The sequence below is a fragment of the Ursus arctos genome, unplaced genomic scaffold (genome assembly GCF_023065955.2).
Source record: "Ursus arctos isolate Adak ecotype North America unplaced genomic scaffold, UrsArc2.0 scaffold_16, whole genome shotgun sequence".
Lineage (NCBI taxonomy): Eukaryota > Metazoa > Chordata > Mammalia > Carnivora > Ursidae > Ursus > Ursus arctos.
The window spans coordinates 32,573,951-32,586,583 of record NW_026622830.1 but is presented as its reverse complement, the minus strand read 5'-3'; the positions used below and the strand labels follow the sequence as shown (position 1 = coordinate 32,586,583).

Here is a 12,633-nt window from a genome sequence, read left to right as displayed (position 1 = left end):
ATCACGAGTTGTTTGCATTTCCTATGAATAATTGAAGGTTACGCTAGTATCTTTTTTAAGTCAATAAATCTTTATTGAACACTTTGCATACGTAAGTATGTAAAGTATTTGCTGAGTCTTTAGATCTATCTCTTCTACTGAATAAGTAATTGGAGAGAGGAGATCTCAGATTATTCTAGACCATTAACAAGCTTTTTTGTTTGTTGGTTTATCATTCAGAATTAAGCCAGAATAAAATATATTATTTAATTGTATTGACATTTATAAACTGAGAAACCAATGGGAGATAACTTGAGTAATTTGGATTTTGAGAAATATTAAATTAAAATAGAAACTAGGAGTCATTTTCATCCACCTCATCAGTTCCAGGCAAGTCATTCAGTTGTAATCTCTGCTTGCCGGGGGCATTTAGCTTGGAGTCATTCGTCATGTGCCCAGTAAATGCTTGGATTATAGTGAATGACTGGTTTTGGAGCTGTAAGGGCCTAAAACAGATGATCACTAAGCCACCATGGTGACGCATGGCTGCTGCAGGTCCTCATTTAAGTGGGACTTGACTCCACCTGCATGACTTTGCACATAAACAATTTTTAGCAAAGATGGTATCGCTTCACTCATTTTTTAAGTGTTTGACATCAAAGCAAGTCTCGGAACAGTAAGCATGAAGGGATATGAGCTCTACTCAAAGGCTGATGGAATTTCATTTATTCATAATCAATTAACTAGAAAAACTTTCTTCTGTCTAATATTATGCTTTCAGTTTTATGGTGATTTAGGCAAGTTATAGAGGATGGGTAGGGTTGATCTGATTAGGAAAAGGAAGTATGGAGACCTTTTATTTTATTTTAATGAATGAATGAATGAATGAATTTAAAGAGGGAAGGAGTGAGGGTGGAGAGGGAGAGAGAATATAAGCAGGCTCCACGCCCAGCACAGAGCCTAGCATGGGGCTCCATCTCACAATCCTGAGATTGTGACCTAAGCCAAAATCAAGAGTCGGACACTCAACCAGTGGAGTCACCCAGGCCCCCCAGTATGGAGACATTTTAAATGATCGATGTTCTGTAAGTAGTAATTTAGTTCCACTTAAAAATTGACAAAGGCCCAAGAAGTTTAATTTTTTTGTATGGATGCTACATGATGAGTAAAAATTGATATATATGGAATTCTTAAGGGAGAATGACCAAACAGAATCTGTCATGATAAAAGAAGGGGCTAGAAAAACTGTTCTATTCTGTTAGAGTTCTACCCAATCATGAACAAAGAAATATAACTCTTACTAGATATGACCTTGATTATTACTCTCCGATTTTCAGTGTTGTAAAATTCGACTTGTCCTTGAAGAATCACATAAATGCAGACTGGGTGAACTTTGTGGGAACTCATACATGTAGAAACAGTTTGCAGACTTGAGTTCTAGCTAGAGAGGGAGGTTCAAACATGTTTGGTAATAAGTAAATATTTTATTTTTTTCTTCTGATTACAGCATCTTCACAACTATTTCACAGTGACCCTTGGAATTCCTGCTTGGTGTTCTTATGTCTTTTTCGTCATGGCTACCTTGATTTTTGGCCTTTTCATGGGTCTGGTAAGAAATAATGCCATTTTTTCCCCCTTTCTTTAAAGCTACATGGGTTTTATGCAAAACTAGAAAGCAGCCAAGAAAGAAAAGATGCATAAACAAATATCATTTTGTGTATAGTCTAAGCAGTTACTTTTTTTGATACTACTTTCAGTGGTAATTTGAGATATAATGGAAAGTTCATTAAATTATTATCTCCTAATCCTAACCTTAAATATTCTGAAGATGTGTGCTACCTAGAATATAGGCAGTAATGAAAGAAGAATTGGAGACCTTACATGAATTCATAGTCAATTTCCAAGTCAACCAAGTCAGCAGTGATTTCACACATTGTCTACTTCATGGGAACACTGTGGTGATAAGACCAAACCTGTGAATTTGTTCCTTGAGTGAACAAGATGATTTTTTTCTTGTTCTTATCCTCCAATTGAACCTCTAATCCTGACCTGCTGCTTATACATACACTCTGGTTATCCTAAGGTGGATTTTGTGAGATAATGTAGATAAAAAACACAGTCATTATTATGGGAAAAAAATAAGATGGAAAGCACATTACTTTGTCTTCTTTAGGTATGAAAACTTGTACCTAGTAGGTATCTGTGTGTTTTCTCCCTAGATGTTTTAGGTAAGAATTGAAATAATACATTTATTTACTTAACCACATAAGCAACTATAAGTGTTTTGGCAATGTTTTACTCTTTTATATAATTTTTAAACCTTTTTACCCACACTGGATCAATTTGATTAAGCTTTAAACTCTAATTAAGAAGCTCTTAAAAGCCATTGCGCTATATATTAATCACAAAGTTCCTAAACACTGTATGATAGGAATAATTAATGATTACTAAAAATTTATGTAAAGGGCAGACGTTGAGGTTAGATTATCTTAAAGTCTGTCCTTGCATTGTATAATGCATTTCAGCTCTTTAGTAAGTCCTTTTTAAAAATAAGCTTAAAAGTTAGCAGTTGTTTTTATGTATATTGATATATAACTTATGACAAAGCTGTACTCCAAGTAGCGAAGGAGGCTTGATTTTATTTTGCTGCAAACATGCTTACTTCATGCTGTGGCTTATATTTGAGATCTGACTGCTGGTGTTAACTCCACAGGTGGGGCTAGAACTCAGATATGTCATTCATTAGGTCGCATTAATCTTATTGCTAACCAACATGGCCCTGATGGTCTGGCCTAAAAGGATTTGACTTTGGATATAAATTTGGCTGGATAGAAATATACTTCTCCCATCTACTGTCTAGTGCTAGATCGTTCCAGTGGTGTATTTTAGAGCCACATGAGTGTGAGGTTTTTGTAGGGAGAACACCATGAGATCCTGGGTGGTTCTCAAGTGGAGTTATGGAGAACGCAGGTTGAGTGTGAGCCTATTGAAAGACCACTGGAATCTCTTCTCAGTATAAAGAGTTTTTGAATTTTATCTTTGAGGTTAACTTTAAGTTCAAGAAATCAGGTCAGGCCTGCCTATGCCCTAAGTTCATTTGGAAATTTAGATTCAAATAATCAGTCCAGGAAGGTATTAAGGTTTGGTCTGAAGAACAAAGAGAGTTGATTCTAGACTGTTTAAGTGATTAAATGATACAGAATATTATTCTTTTATAAGAAGTTGGGAGGTGAACTTTAACAAAAGAATAATTTCAAAGCAGTAATAGACTCATACATTTTCTGGTAATACATTTCCATAAAATACCAACACATATCTCTGATTCCTTTTCTACAACTGTAAAATGTAGTTTAAAAGTACACAACAGCTAGAAGTCTTGCTTTCAGGGAGGTCTGCAGCTGTGCAGTTCCATTCTCTGTGGCTCCTTTGCCATTAACTGAGGGCTGAAGCAGAGCCCAGGCGTGCAGTCATGTGGAGCTTGGTCATGGTGTCCCTGGAAGTTCTTGCCTCTATGAATCTTTCTGGAGTTTAACTTAGACAGTGGCCAAGAGGAGCACGATGTTTTCCAGAGAGGAGTGATTTCCTGATCAAGTTACTGTCCCCATAAGCCTAACTATTATGTTTCCTACTTCCTAAGAGGTGGGAAGTCAAAACGAGGCTGCTAGTTTAGACTTTTGTTTGTTTTCTTGATTGAGCCTCGTGATGACTGAAATACGTTACTAAATGTTATTTTTCACCTGTAAACAAAGGGCTCAACCTCGAATTCTATGTACTATTTTCCCCCTAGCGCGGAGTTTTTCGGTTCTGAGTGATCTATAAACTGGGTATTTGCCCGAGGATCCTGCTGGTCTCCTGGGGCAGGGGCCCGTTGCCCTGATCCTTGGGTGTCTTTGCCTGGGCAGAGTTGCGCCGCTCCTGGCCGGGCCTAGTGGAAATGCTTGACATTGCTGTGTGTGACTCTTGTTCCCTGAAGGCTTTCTCGCCACTCTAGAGGATGGAAAATAAGTAAGAAATGGCAGCGCCCTGATCTCCAGCCCCGGAGCTGAATGATCACTGGCCCTCCCAGGTGGGGAGGAGTGTCTCCTCGAGGCGCCGCCGCTCTCTGGGCCCCGCTCTGGAGCATTTGCCCGATGGCGCGCACCTACACTGCTCCTCCCCGGGGAAAGGAACCGGATCTCGAAGCGGTTGAGCAGTGTATGGCAACACCCAGCTGAGAGGCCATTCCCAGGCTTGCTGATTGCTGCCGGCGTCCCCGCTCCGAGGCCTGGGAACTCTGCTGCACTTGGGCACCCCCGTTCTTTCTCTGGCCCCAGGGATCCTGAGACCACACTGTCCCACCTGGGATTCTGCCGTGCTTCGCCACCTGAGCATCTTTCAGGGAGGGACATCCCTCAGAGGAGCAGACTTCTAAAAGTTGCGATTTTGCGCTCCGCTGCTGTATTACTTTCTGGTAGCCGGCTTATGGAGGCTCCTTCCCCTTGCGATTTGTCTTCTGATATATCCCCCAGACTCACTTCTCTGCACCTCTTACCTTGCAAAAAGTGATTGCTTTTCTATTTATAGAATTGCAGCAATTCCTATCTTAGATCTCAGGTTGAATTCACAGGTGTCAAAATCCGTTGAAAAATATCTAGGTGAATTCAAGGGACCAGATGAAGCATAGGTTCCCTACTCTTCTGCCATCTTCCCTCCGGACTATCACATGAAAATGAAATTTTTCAACCTCAGTCTTTTCAGATGGAAATGTTTTCCTCTTCACTGTTCAGATCAATTTAGTGGTTTGGAGCTTCTTCATCCCCAACACACAGAGCTTCGTGCATCCCATTGCCCTACCACATGGGTCTCCCCAGCCCGGCATTCAGGGCTTTCTCTGGATCTGGGAGTCCCCATGGTCCAATTCGGTGTAGCTTCGAGGAGTCAGGCAGTTGGTGCTACCCATCCCCTCTGGACCACGCCCAGGACCTTAAATGCTGCCGCCTTCAAGTGGCCATTCTTGATCCTTCCCAAACCTATAACTGGTTGTCATATCTGTATCTCATAAATATCTCTCAAAGTGCTTTATTCATTTTTCTTATGGAATTCATGTTCCATGTTGCTTTATAATTAAGCCACCCTTTTTTTTCCTTTTTTTGAAATTCTCCTCTCCCTGCAGAGGTTAATATGATACCTTGAACCTAATGAACCAAATTTTGAGTAAAGTAATAAATGAATATACAGATGGTAATAATTCTGAACACAAAGTAGGGTACTCATTTGATGTTTATGAAATTGAATCAAAAGTACTATAACTTGGGTTCTTTAAATTTTTAGAGCACCTTTAAAACACTAATGTATGCAGTAGTATTACTATTTTAAAGCCTGGGCAATTATTCACAGTAAAGGCAAAGTCCGGGAGTTGGCGAGGCCCAAGAAGTGACTGCCCTTCTATACAGGCAGCTTCTTCCTGGGTGGGTGCTTGTGTTGTGGGTGTCATAGGGGAAGGTGTGAAAAATGACTGCAGCTTTTTCCCAGTCCGGCGAACTGTGCCCTTTTTGACACCACCCGTAGCTTCATCACCGCGGCCCATGCCAGTCTGGGCGTGGAACAGGGATGGGGGTGAACCTGTCCCAGAGGAGCGTGTAGTTTACGAAGGGAGAAGGAGAGCGCGATTCTTGCTGCAGTAAGGTCGGCGATGAAGCCAAGGCACTCACTGACTAAACTAGGCTTTAGTTCGTATCGTCAATGACTTTCTCACAGTTGATTTCTGGAGAAACTTCTCATGGTACTCTTAAGAATTCTAGACCCTGACATAGTCCTTTACTCAGTCGGTGTTTACCCATTGGTGAGAGGCAGCTGTATGCAGACTAATTTTGTTTGGCCAGAGGGGTGTTTTTAAAAAGGCCATTTTAGACTTGGCTCAGAGTATCTATTTTCTTATACCTGCTTGATTTACCTATTTTTAATGGGCTCTCTAGAGGCATTTGACTTTGTGACCCCTGACTCCTGTTATATATTAGTAATATTTTTCTACATTGTTACATTTGAAAAACAGGAGACTCTTAACTGTATCCATGTTTTTTTTGAGGACGTTTGACCAACTGCTGATTAATTGTCTGTGAATATCTGGTTATAGAACCAAGGCCTACATTTGAGGTTCTTTGGTAATAAATGTCATATCTAGTCACTGTAAAATCACTTTTTTTTCCCTCCAGGTCCTGGTGGTAATATCTGAATGTTTTTATATACCATTTCCAAGGCATTTATCTGAACGCAGTGGTAAGTATGACAAAGTCATGTGATAGAGTATTTTTGGAATTCCGTGGTGTGCCCTTTTGTGCTCAAAGAGATACTAGATTCTTCCCCCCCCCCCCGTTCACTAGGTGACCAAATTATCACCACTACCAAATTCTTTGAAATATGTTCTCTAGATCAGATTTGAACAAAAAAAATTTTTCTTCCCTTAAATTAGGGAATACTTCATTTTGGCAATTGTTTTTTCCCTTTAAGTGTATGCCCTTCATTAATTAGTTGATACCTTCTCCTTCATTCAAACTGGAATGAAGGAGGGGACCTCGTATTTATTGAGTCTCAACTATGTACCATTAAGTCCTGTAAGAACAGTCTCCCCAAATCCTTGTACTGCCCCACACCATTTGTGGGACTCAACAGCCTGGATTTGCATGCTTTTATTCCTAATTTTTTTTGAGACTTTGCATGAAGACTGTTATGAGACTTTATAATTGTTGCATTTTATGTGGAGTTTAGATAAACTTCTATTCTTTTGAGTTTTTGAAGTTTTCAAGGCTTGGAAACTTCCATCGATAATTAGAAAATATATTATGTTCTTTAGAATTCTTAAAAATCGCAGAAACCTAGTTTAAAGTAACTTAGGGAAAAAAAGGAGAATTTATTAACTCACATAACTGCAAGATCCAGGGATGTTCTGGCTTCAAGCACAGCCCAGGGGATGTTAGGTTTCTGCTTCTATGTGGCTGATTCAGGGGCTGTCAACAGCCCTAACTCACATATTATCAGTTTAGCAATTCTATAGAAAGCCTTTTCCTCTTGACTCTGGCCAAAAGCTCCTGGAAAGTCCTGTGATTGGCTTGGCTGAAGTCACATTTCTCAACCAATCACCTGACCCGTGAGTGGGTCACTGAGTATTCTGTAAGGTACAAAATACAAAGCATGAAAGAACCTTCGCCTTCCCTGTCCCTGTGCTCTACCAAAGTCAGCAGGGCCCGTGAAATCTCCAGAGAGGACCAGGGAGGCCCCGGATGGAGCTAGGACACCACCAACCAGAGATCTGTGCTGTGTGATCACATAGCTTCCGATTGGAGAAAACTGTCATGTGTCCCCCCGCCCCTCCCCCTGTTTCATCTCACGGCTAAACACACTCAGTTGACTGCTGAATGATCAGTTGATTCAGAGGACGTCCCCTTCTCTTCCCTCCACAGAGCAGATTCGGAGGGCCGAGGACGCCCACAAAGGTGAGCAGCTGCAGGATGCAGAGGAGGAAAAAGATGATTCAAATGAAGAGGAAAACAAGGACAGCCTTGTAGATGACGAGGAAGAGAAAGAAGACCTCGGTGAGGAGGACGAAGCAGAGGAGGACGAGGAGGAGGACAGCCCTGCTGCTCGCGTGGACGAGGAGAGGAGTGACGCCCAGGACCAAGGGCCCCTGAGAGAGGTCCAGGAGGAGGGAGAACCTGAGCCCGACGAAGACACGCCTGCGCCGCCCAGCCCAGCCGACACAGAGGTGGCAGAAGACACGTTGAGGCAGCGCAGAAGTCAGCATGCCGATAAGGGGCCGTCGGCCTGATGACAGTATTTCCGAGAATTCAGACCAAGGAGTAGGTCAGCTTCCCTCTGGTCTGCACTGTAAATCAAATCCTTATTTTTTCCTGAATGAGCAAGCTTCTCTTAAGCAAACGATCTCTAGTCATGTAGTCTCTGGCATCAGGCCTTATGTATATTAATGAGAGTGTTTCAGGCATGACAATCAGGAAACAGAAAAACAAACATGGTGTTGGGATCTGTTTGGGGACTTGGCATGGGCACGCATGCATTGGCTTGAGGCTAGAGAGTTGTGACCAGAGAAAAGCACCCTGCAGGCGCCATAAAATGAAAGCCAAGCAACCGGCCATCCTCACAGTGCATGGGAGGTCTTGCAGAAGTCTTCTTGTGTTAAGTGTTTGTCTTTGTCAAACTGTAAGACACATCAGCCACCATGGTACAGAGACACTTTTTCAGAGTTAGAAATTGAGAGGGCCCTGGATATTACGGTAGAAAAGAGCTTGGACGTCATCCCAACTCTCTAAATCTCCTTTGTTGTGATTTATTTCTTACCTTTAGTATTTCCAACTTGCCCACCACGGGCCTGCAGGCGCCCCACACTCTTCACAATACTTCCTCAGTGAGTGGCCTCCGACAGCGGCCGCTTCTCATCAGCGGCCTTCACTCTGACTTAAGGGTTTACATAATCCAGAACCAAAGCCCACGGAGCCGTGACTGCCAAGCATCTTGAATGAAATGTTATAACCTTTGGAGATTCAAAAGGAAGTAGGGATTTTACAGGAGAGATTTTTGTTGTTGTTGTTTGCCAAAATGTAGTAATTTTTTTTTCCAAAAGGTTCCTTTAGCAGTATTCTTTTTGAAGCCAGAAGTGCCCTAAGTGTTGCCAGTACAAGGTTGTCTTGTGAAGAGAACTTGAATACTTTGTTGTTTTGCTTCCATCTCAAGGGGTTCCCTGACTCATGAACCACTTTAATATTAACTGCAAAACCATTTCTGGTTTTCTCTCAGTGATGTGCTTTTGGTGAAAGAATTAATGAAAGTGAATATCTGGAAATGAAAGATTTGGTTTCGTTTCCTTCTTCCTTAATCTTGTAAAGAATTTTATCCCTGTAAATCTCTCAATACTCAATCTACTAAAAGTACCCAGGGGGCCCGATTTCTTTTAAAGAATCCATCCATCTACTTCTGCCTTACCTGATTTATGTCTTAGAATAAATTCATAAAATTAGATTCCAAGCTTATGAAAGATGTCTAAAGTTGATCCTACACCCCTTGGGTCCAGACAGAAAAACAAGTAATACAGGTTTATGAAATTCGAAAAGTTTCTGTCATCTTTATAAAGAAATATGCAGTATACTCTGTCTGGCTGTTTAGATAACCCTTACCTCCTATTAGCTTTGAACACAGGCTCAGTGGAGGAGGGGAGGTGCTGAAACTCTCTACCCTTGAGTGGTTGAATGGGCCTCTTGCAAGCCTCACACAAAGGGAGTTTTTATTCTGACAGAATACAATTTTTAGTGATGGTTATTTTTCATCTTTCTAACTCAGTTACCTGACAGTCTCATCCCTCAGTACTGTGAGGTTCGTGAAGAGTCGCCAGTAGTTTTTCTCTTCAGACAGCAACAGCACCTTGAGTTGGAGGCTATCACAGAACTGACAGACTGGGAAAACCTTGACTTTGGCTCGTTTCCTGCCCCTCCTCCCATCTACGTCTCTAACACAGCCTCAGCCCAAGCACCATGGTTCTGATGGTGGCAGCTCCATCTCCCTGATCCTGGGAAGCTTTTCTGGATCATTGGTGAGCAGGGCCTGCCCTTCTGTTACTGGATTTCTTTCTCTTATAATCAGCTGAAAACAAATTTTCAAAGATCATTAAGTTCAGGTTCAGAGGTGTGGAATAAGAAAGGTTTCGTAGTTTAGCTTTTCTGTATAATACCTCCCCCCCTTCCCACTCCTTATATTAAAACTTGTTTTCTTTTTTTTTTTTTTTTTAAGTGGAGCGTTTGACTAGAAGGGAAGGAATGAAGAAATAAAATCCACTTTGGCTTTTTATAAATGTAAGGCCAATTTCCAATTGGACCCCAAATAATACCTAATTATATAACAAGAGAAATGTATGTTCTTTCTTAACGATACTTTAAAAAAAAATTGGAGGAAGAGGAGAAAACAGTTAGGAGAAGAAGATCCATTAAAAGTTGAACCCTCTGCGGCTGTAGGAACCATTTTTTTTATTTTTAAACATCCTGGCAAAAGATGGGGTTTTTACTAAATGGCCTGATAAGTACACATCTGATTTAATTCTTTTCACTTGAGGCGTTTAGGTTTGTTTTCTGTATTTGCTGAATAAAAAACTAAAGGAAAAAAAGTCAACCCAAAATAATTTGAAATTAGATTAACATTCTAATAGGCTTTTATGGATTCTTTTCTGGAAATAATCTGTTTAATCCAGAAGTCAAATGTGTGGAAACATGATTTAAAAAATAAAAAATAATCATGCTTCCCTATGTTGCAATATCAGTTATTTAATTACAGGATAGTATTTTATATAAATCAAAATTAGGAAAATTAAATAAAAGTGACTGTAGATTTTGGAATGGGGGTGCAGTGCATTCCATGTGAGTAGTTGGAGCAGGGTTCTTTTCTCTGATGAGAGGGAAAGTTTGAAACTTCTAGCTACCTTTCTGTTAGTTTCTTTTGTCTTTCACCTCTTGCTGGATCTGCTCTACCACCCCAGCTTGCTTAGAGATCTCCTCCTGAAGCTACAGATAGGCAATCCCACTTCTTTCTTTCTCTTTGAAGTCTAAGCACTGAATGCTTAGTGACAGGCAGGACTCATTCACTGCACAGGTCCCCGAACCTCATGAGTGCATACTTACAACCTCACCTGGTGTATATAAGCCCTGTTAGCCACAGGCCTCTTTAACTACGAAAAGAGATCCAAAATAACGACTGTAATAAAAAGTAAACAAGCTTTAGCCAGGTTGGCTTTTGACAGTGGAGAAAGCCAAATTTTGACATTTTTATGGCCAAAATCCTTGCTGATAACTTCGGCATTGCTACATGATTTGAGTATATGTAAGCCTGCGGAGCCTGTATCCTGTAACACCTTTGGGGAAGGATGATAAAAATGTCTCCTAAGGCAAGCACTTGACCTTTATGACTCTTTATGACCAGGTCTTTAAGACTGGAGCCTGTATGCTGCTTTACAGGATGAAGAACGTGAAACGGTCTGGAAAAAACAAAAACAATAGGGTCCACCTAAGATTTCAGTATAAAAAGTTAAATTGGCACGAAGCGAGAGAAAGAAGGGAAAGATTGGTGCTGTCGCTAATGTGTATCAACTTATCTCTGTCCAGCTCAGTACTGAAGTGTTATTTCTGCCAGTATTATAAATGTGCAATGGACCCGTCCTGTCAAATACAACATTTTGAAAAGTATTCATGGAAATCTTTTGTGCCAACAGAAAAGTTCCTTCTTGTTCAGTCTCTTTACCCTAGTCCTACGTTTTGATCCTCTTCAGAAGATCAGTTTCTCTTGAAAAACCAAATGATGAACCTTGGCGGGGCAGCTTTTTGAGCAACTTTTCTGAACCTGGAGATTTGGTTAGAAGGCCTTTGGTGGTTTCAGACCAGGACATGGCCTTCAGATGGCTTCTTCCTGGTCAAGTTTCGTGGGAACTGTGCGCCTGTGTATGTGTGACTCAGATCATTTTCACATGTTTCCGATGTAGTTTCATTGTATTTGTTACTAAATAGCTTCTTTGTGCAAATGCAGTTTTTACACTAAAAATACTGTTCATTTGTATTGTAAGTAATACAGTATAAATATGTTATTTGTATTTTTTGTAATAGTCTTAATTATTTAGCTCAGTGATATTTAATTCTTTTTCTCGTCATCCGTGTGTTCTTTGCTTCCTCACATACCTCTGCAGCGTCTGGAATGGGGAATCAAGATATGGGTCTCAAGCGTACATTGCTTGAATTACAAATCACCTTATCACAACATTGTATATCATCTTTGATCATATATGTTTTTATTTTATTGTAAACTTCTGTTTGCATCCAAACCTAATGATAGTGCTAAGTAAAATCAAAACAGTGTATTGCTTTTCATAGAAGTATTTTCACAAAAGGCATTTGCCTAGGCAGTGAAAAATACTGCTTTGTTAAAAAAAATAATTTTCATGTGCCCATCCTCTATCCAATCTGTTTGCTCCCCCATCTATCTCTCTCTCTCTTTCTCCCCCTCCCTCCCTCCCTCCCTCCCTCCCTCTCTCTCTCTCTCTCTCTTTCTTTCTCTCTCTCTCCCTCTTTCTCTCTCCCTTCCTCCCTCTGTCTCTCTCTCTCTTTCCTTTTCCTTCCTTCCTTCCTTCCTTCCTTCCTTCCTTCCTTCCTTCCTCCCTCCCTCCCTCCCTCCCTCCCTCCCTTCCTTCCTTCTCTTTGATTTAGTGAAATGCAAACCATGTGCCTTTTAGCTGCTCTGGAAAGTGCATCAAACCAAGAACAAGTGCAAATATCCAAGACTTCCTCTTTGTTATAGCCACTGTGTTGCCTGTAGAAACTCATTTCACTCACATCTCAGGTTTTGCTTGGCCCTGAGGTCTGGCGGTGGCCAGGGCTGGTGCAGATGGCAAAGGATGTTGCTAGTCCTTCAAGACACTGTGGACTGACCTGGTCTCCTATGGCATTCGGAAGACTCTGGTCTACACCTAATCCTTCCTATCGCTGTAACATTGGAAAAGCACAAAGGAGATGAGGAGACTCTTACGCCGCCTAAGGGACTGAACCAGGGATATTGGATTTTTCACTTTTGAAAGATGGTAGGGAGTAGTGTTGTAAGAAGAAAATGATTAAACTTCCATACCATCAAGTCATTCCC

The 12,633-nt window shown here is 41.1% G+C and overlaps 1 protein-coding gene across 1 annotated transcript in view; it reads left to right on the top strand.

The window, feature by feature from the left end:
* TMX4 (thioredoxin related transmembrane protein 4) overlaps positions 1-11,593 on the top strand; it is a 43,774-nt gene extending 32,181 nt beyond the window's left edge. Inside the window, exons 6-8 of the mRNA XM_026503035.4 lie at positions 1,487-1,588; positions 6,171-6,234; positions 7,416-11,593. Of these exons, the coding sequence (XP_026358820.2) occupies positions 1,487-1,588; positions 6,171-6,234; positions 7,416-7,780 (531 nt within the window). The 3' untranslated portion in view covers positions 7,781-11,593. The remainder of the gene's footprint in view (positions 1-1,486; positions 1,589-6,170; positions 6,235-7,415) is intronic.
* Positions 11,594-12,633: the final 1,040 nt, after the last annotated feature.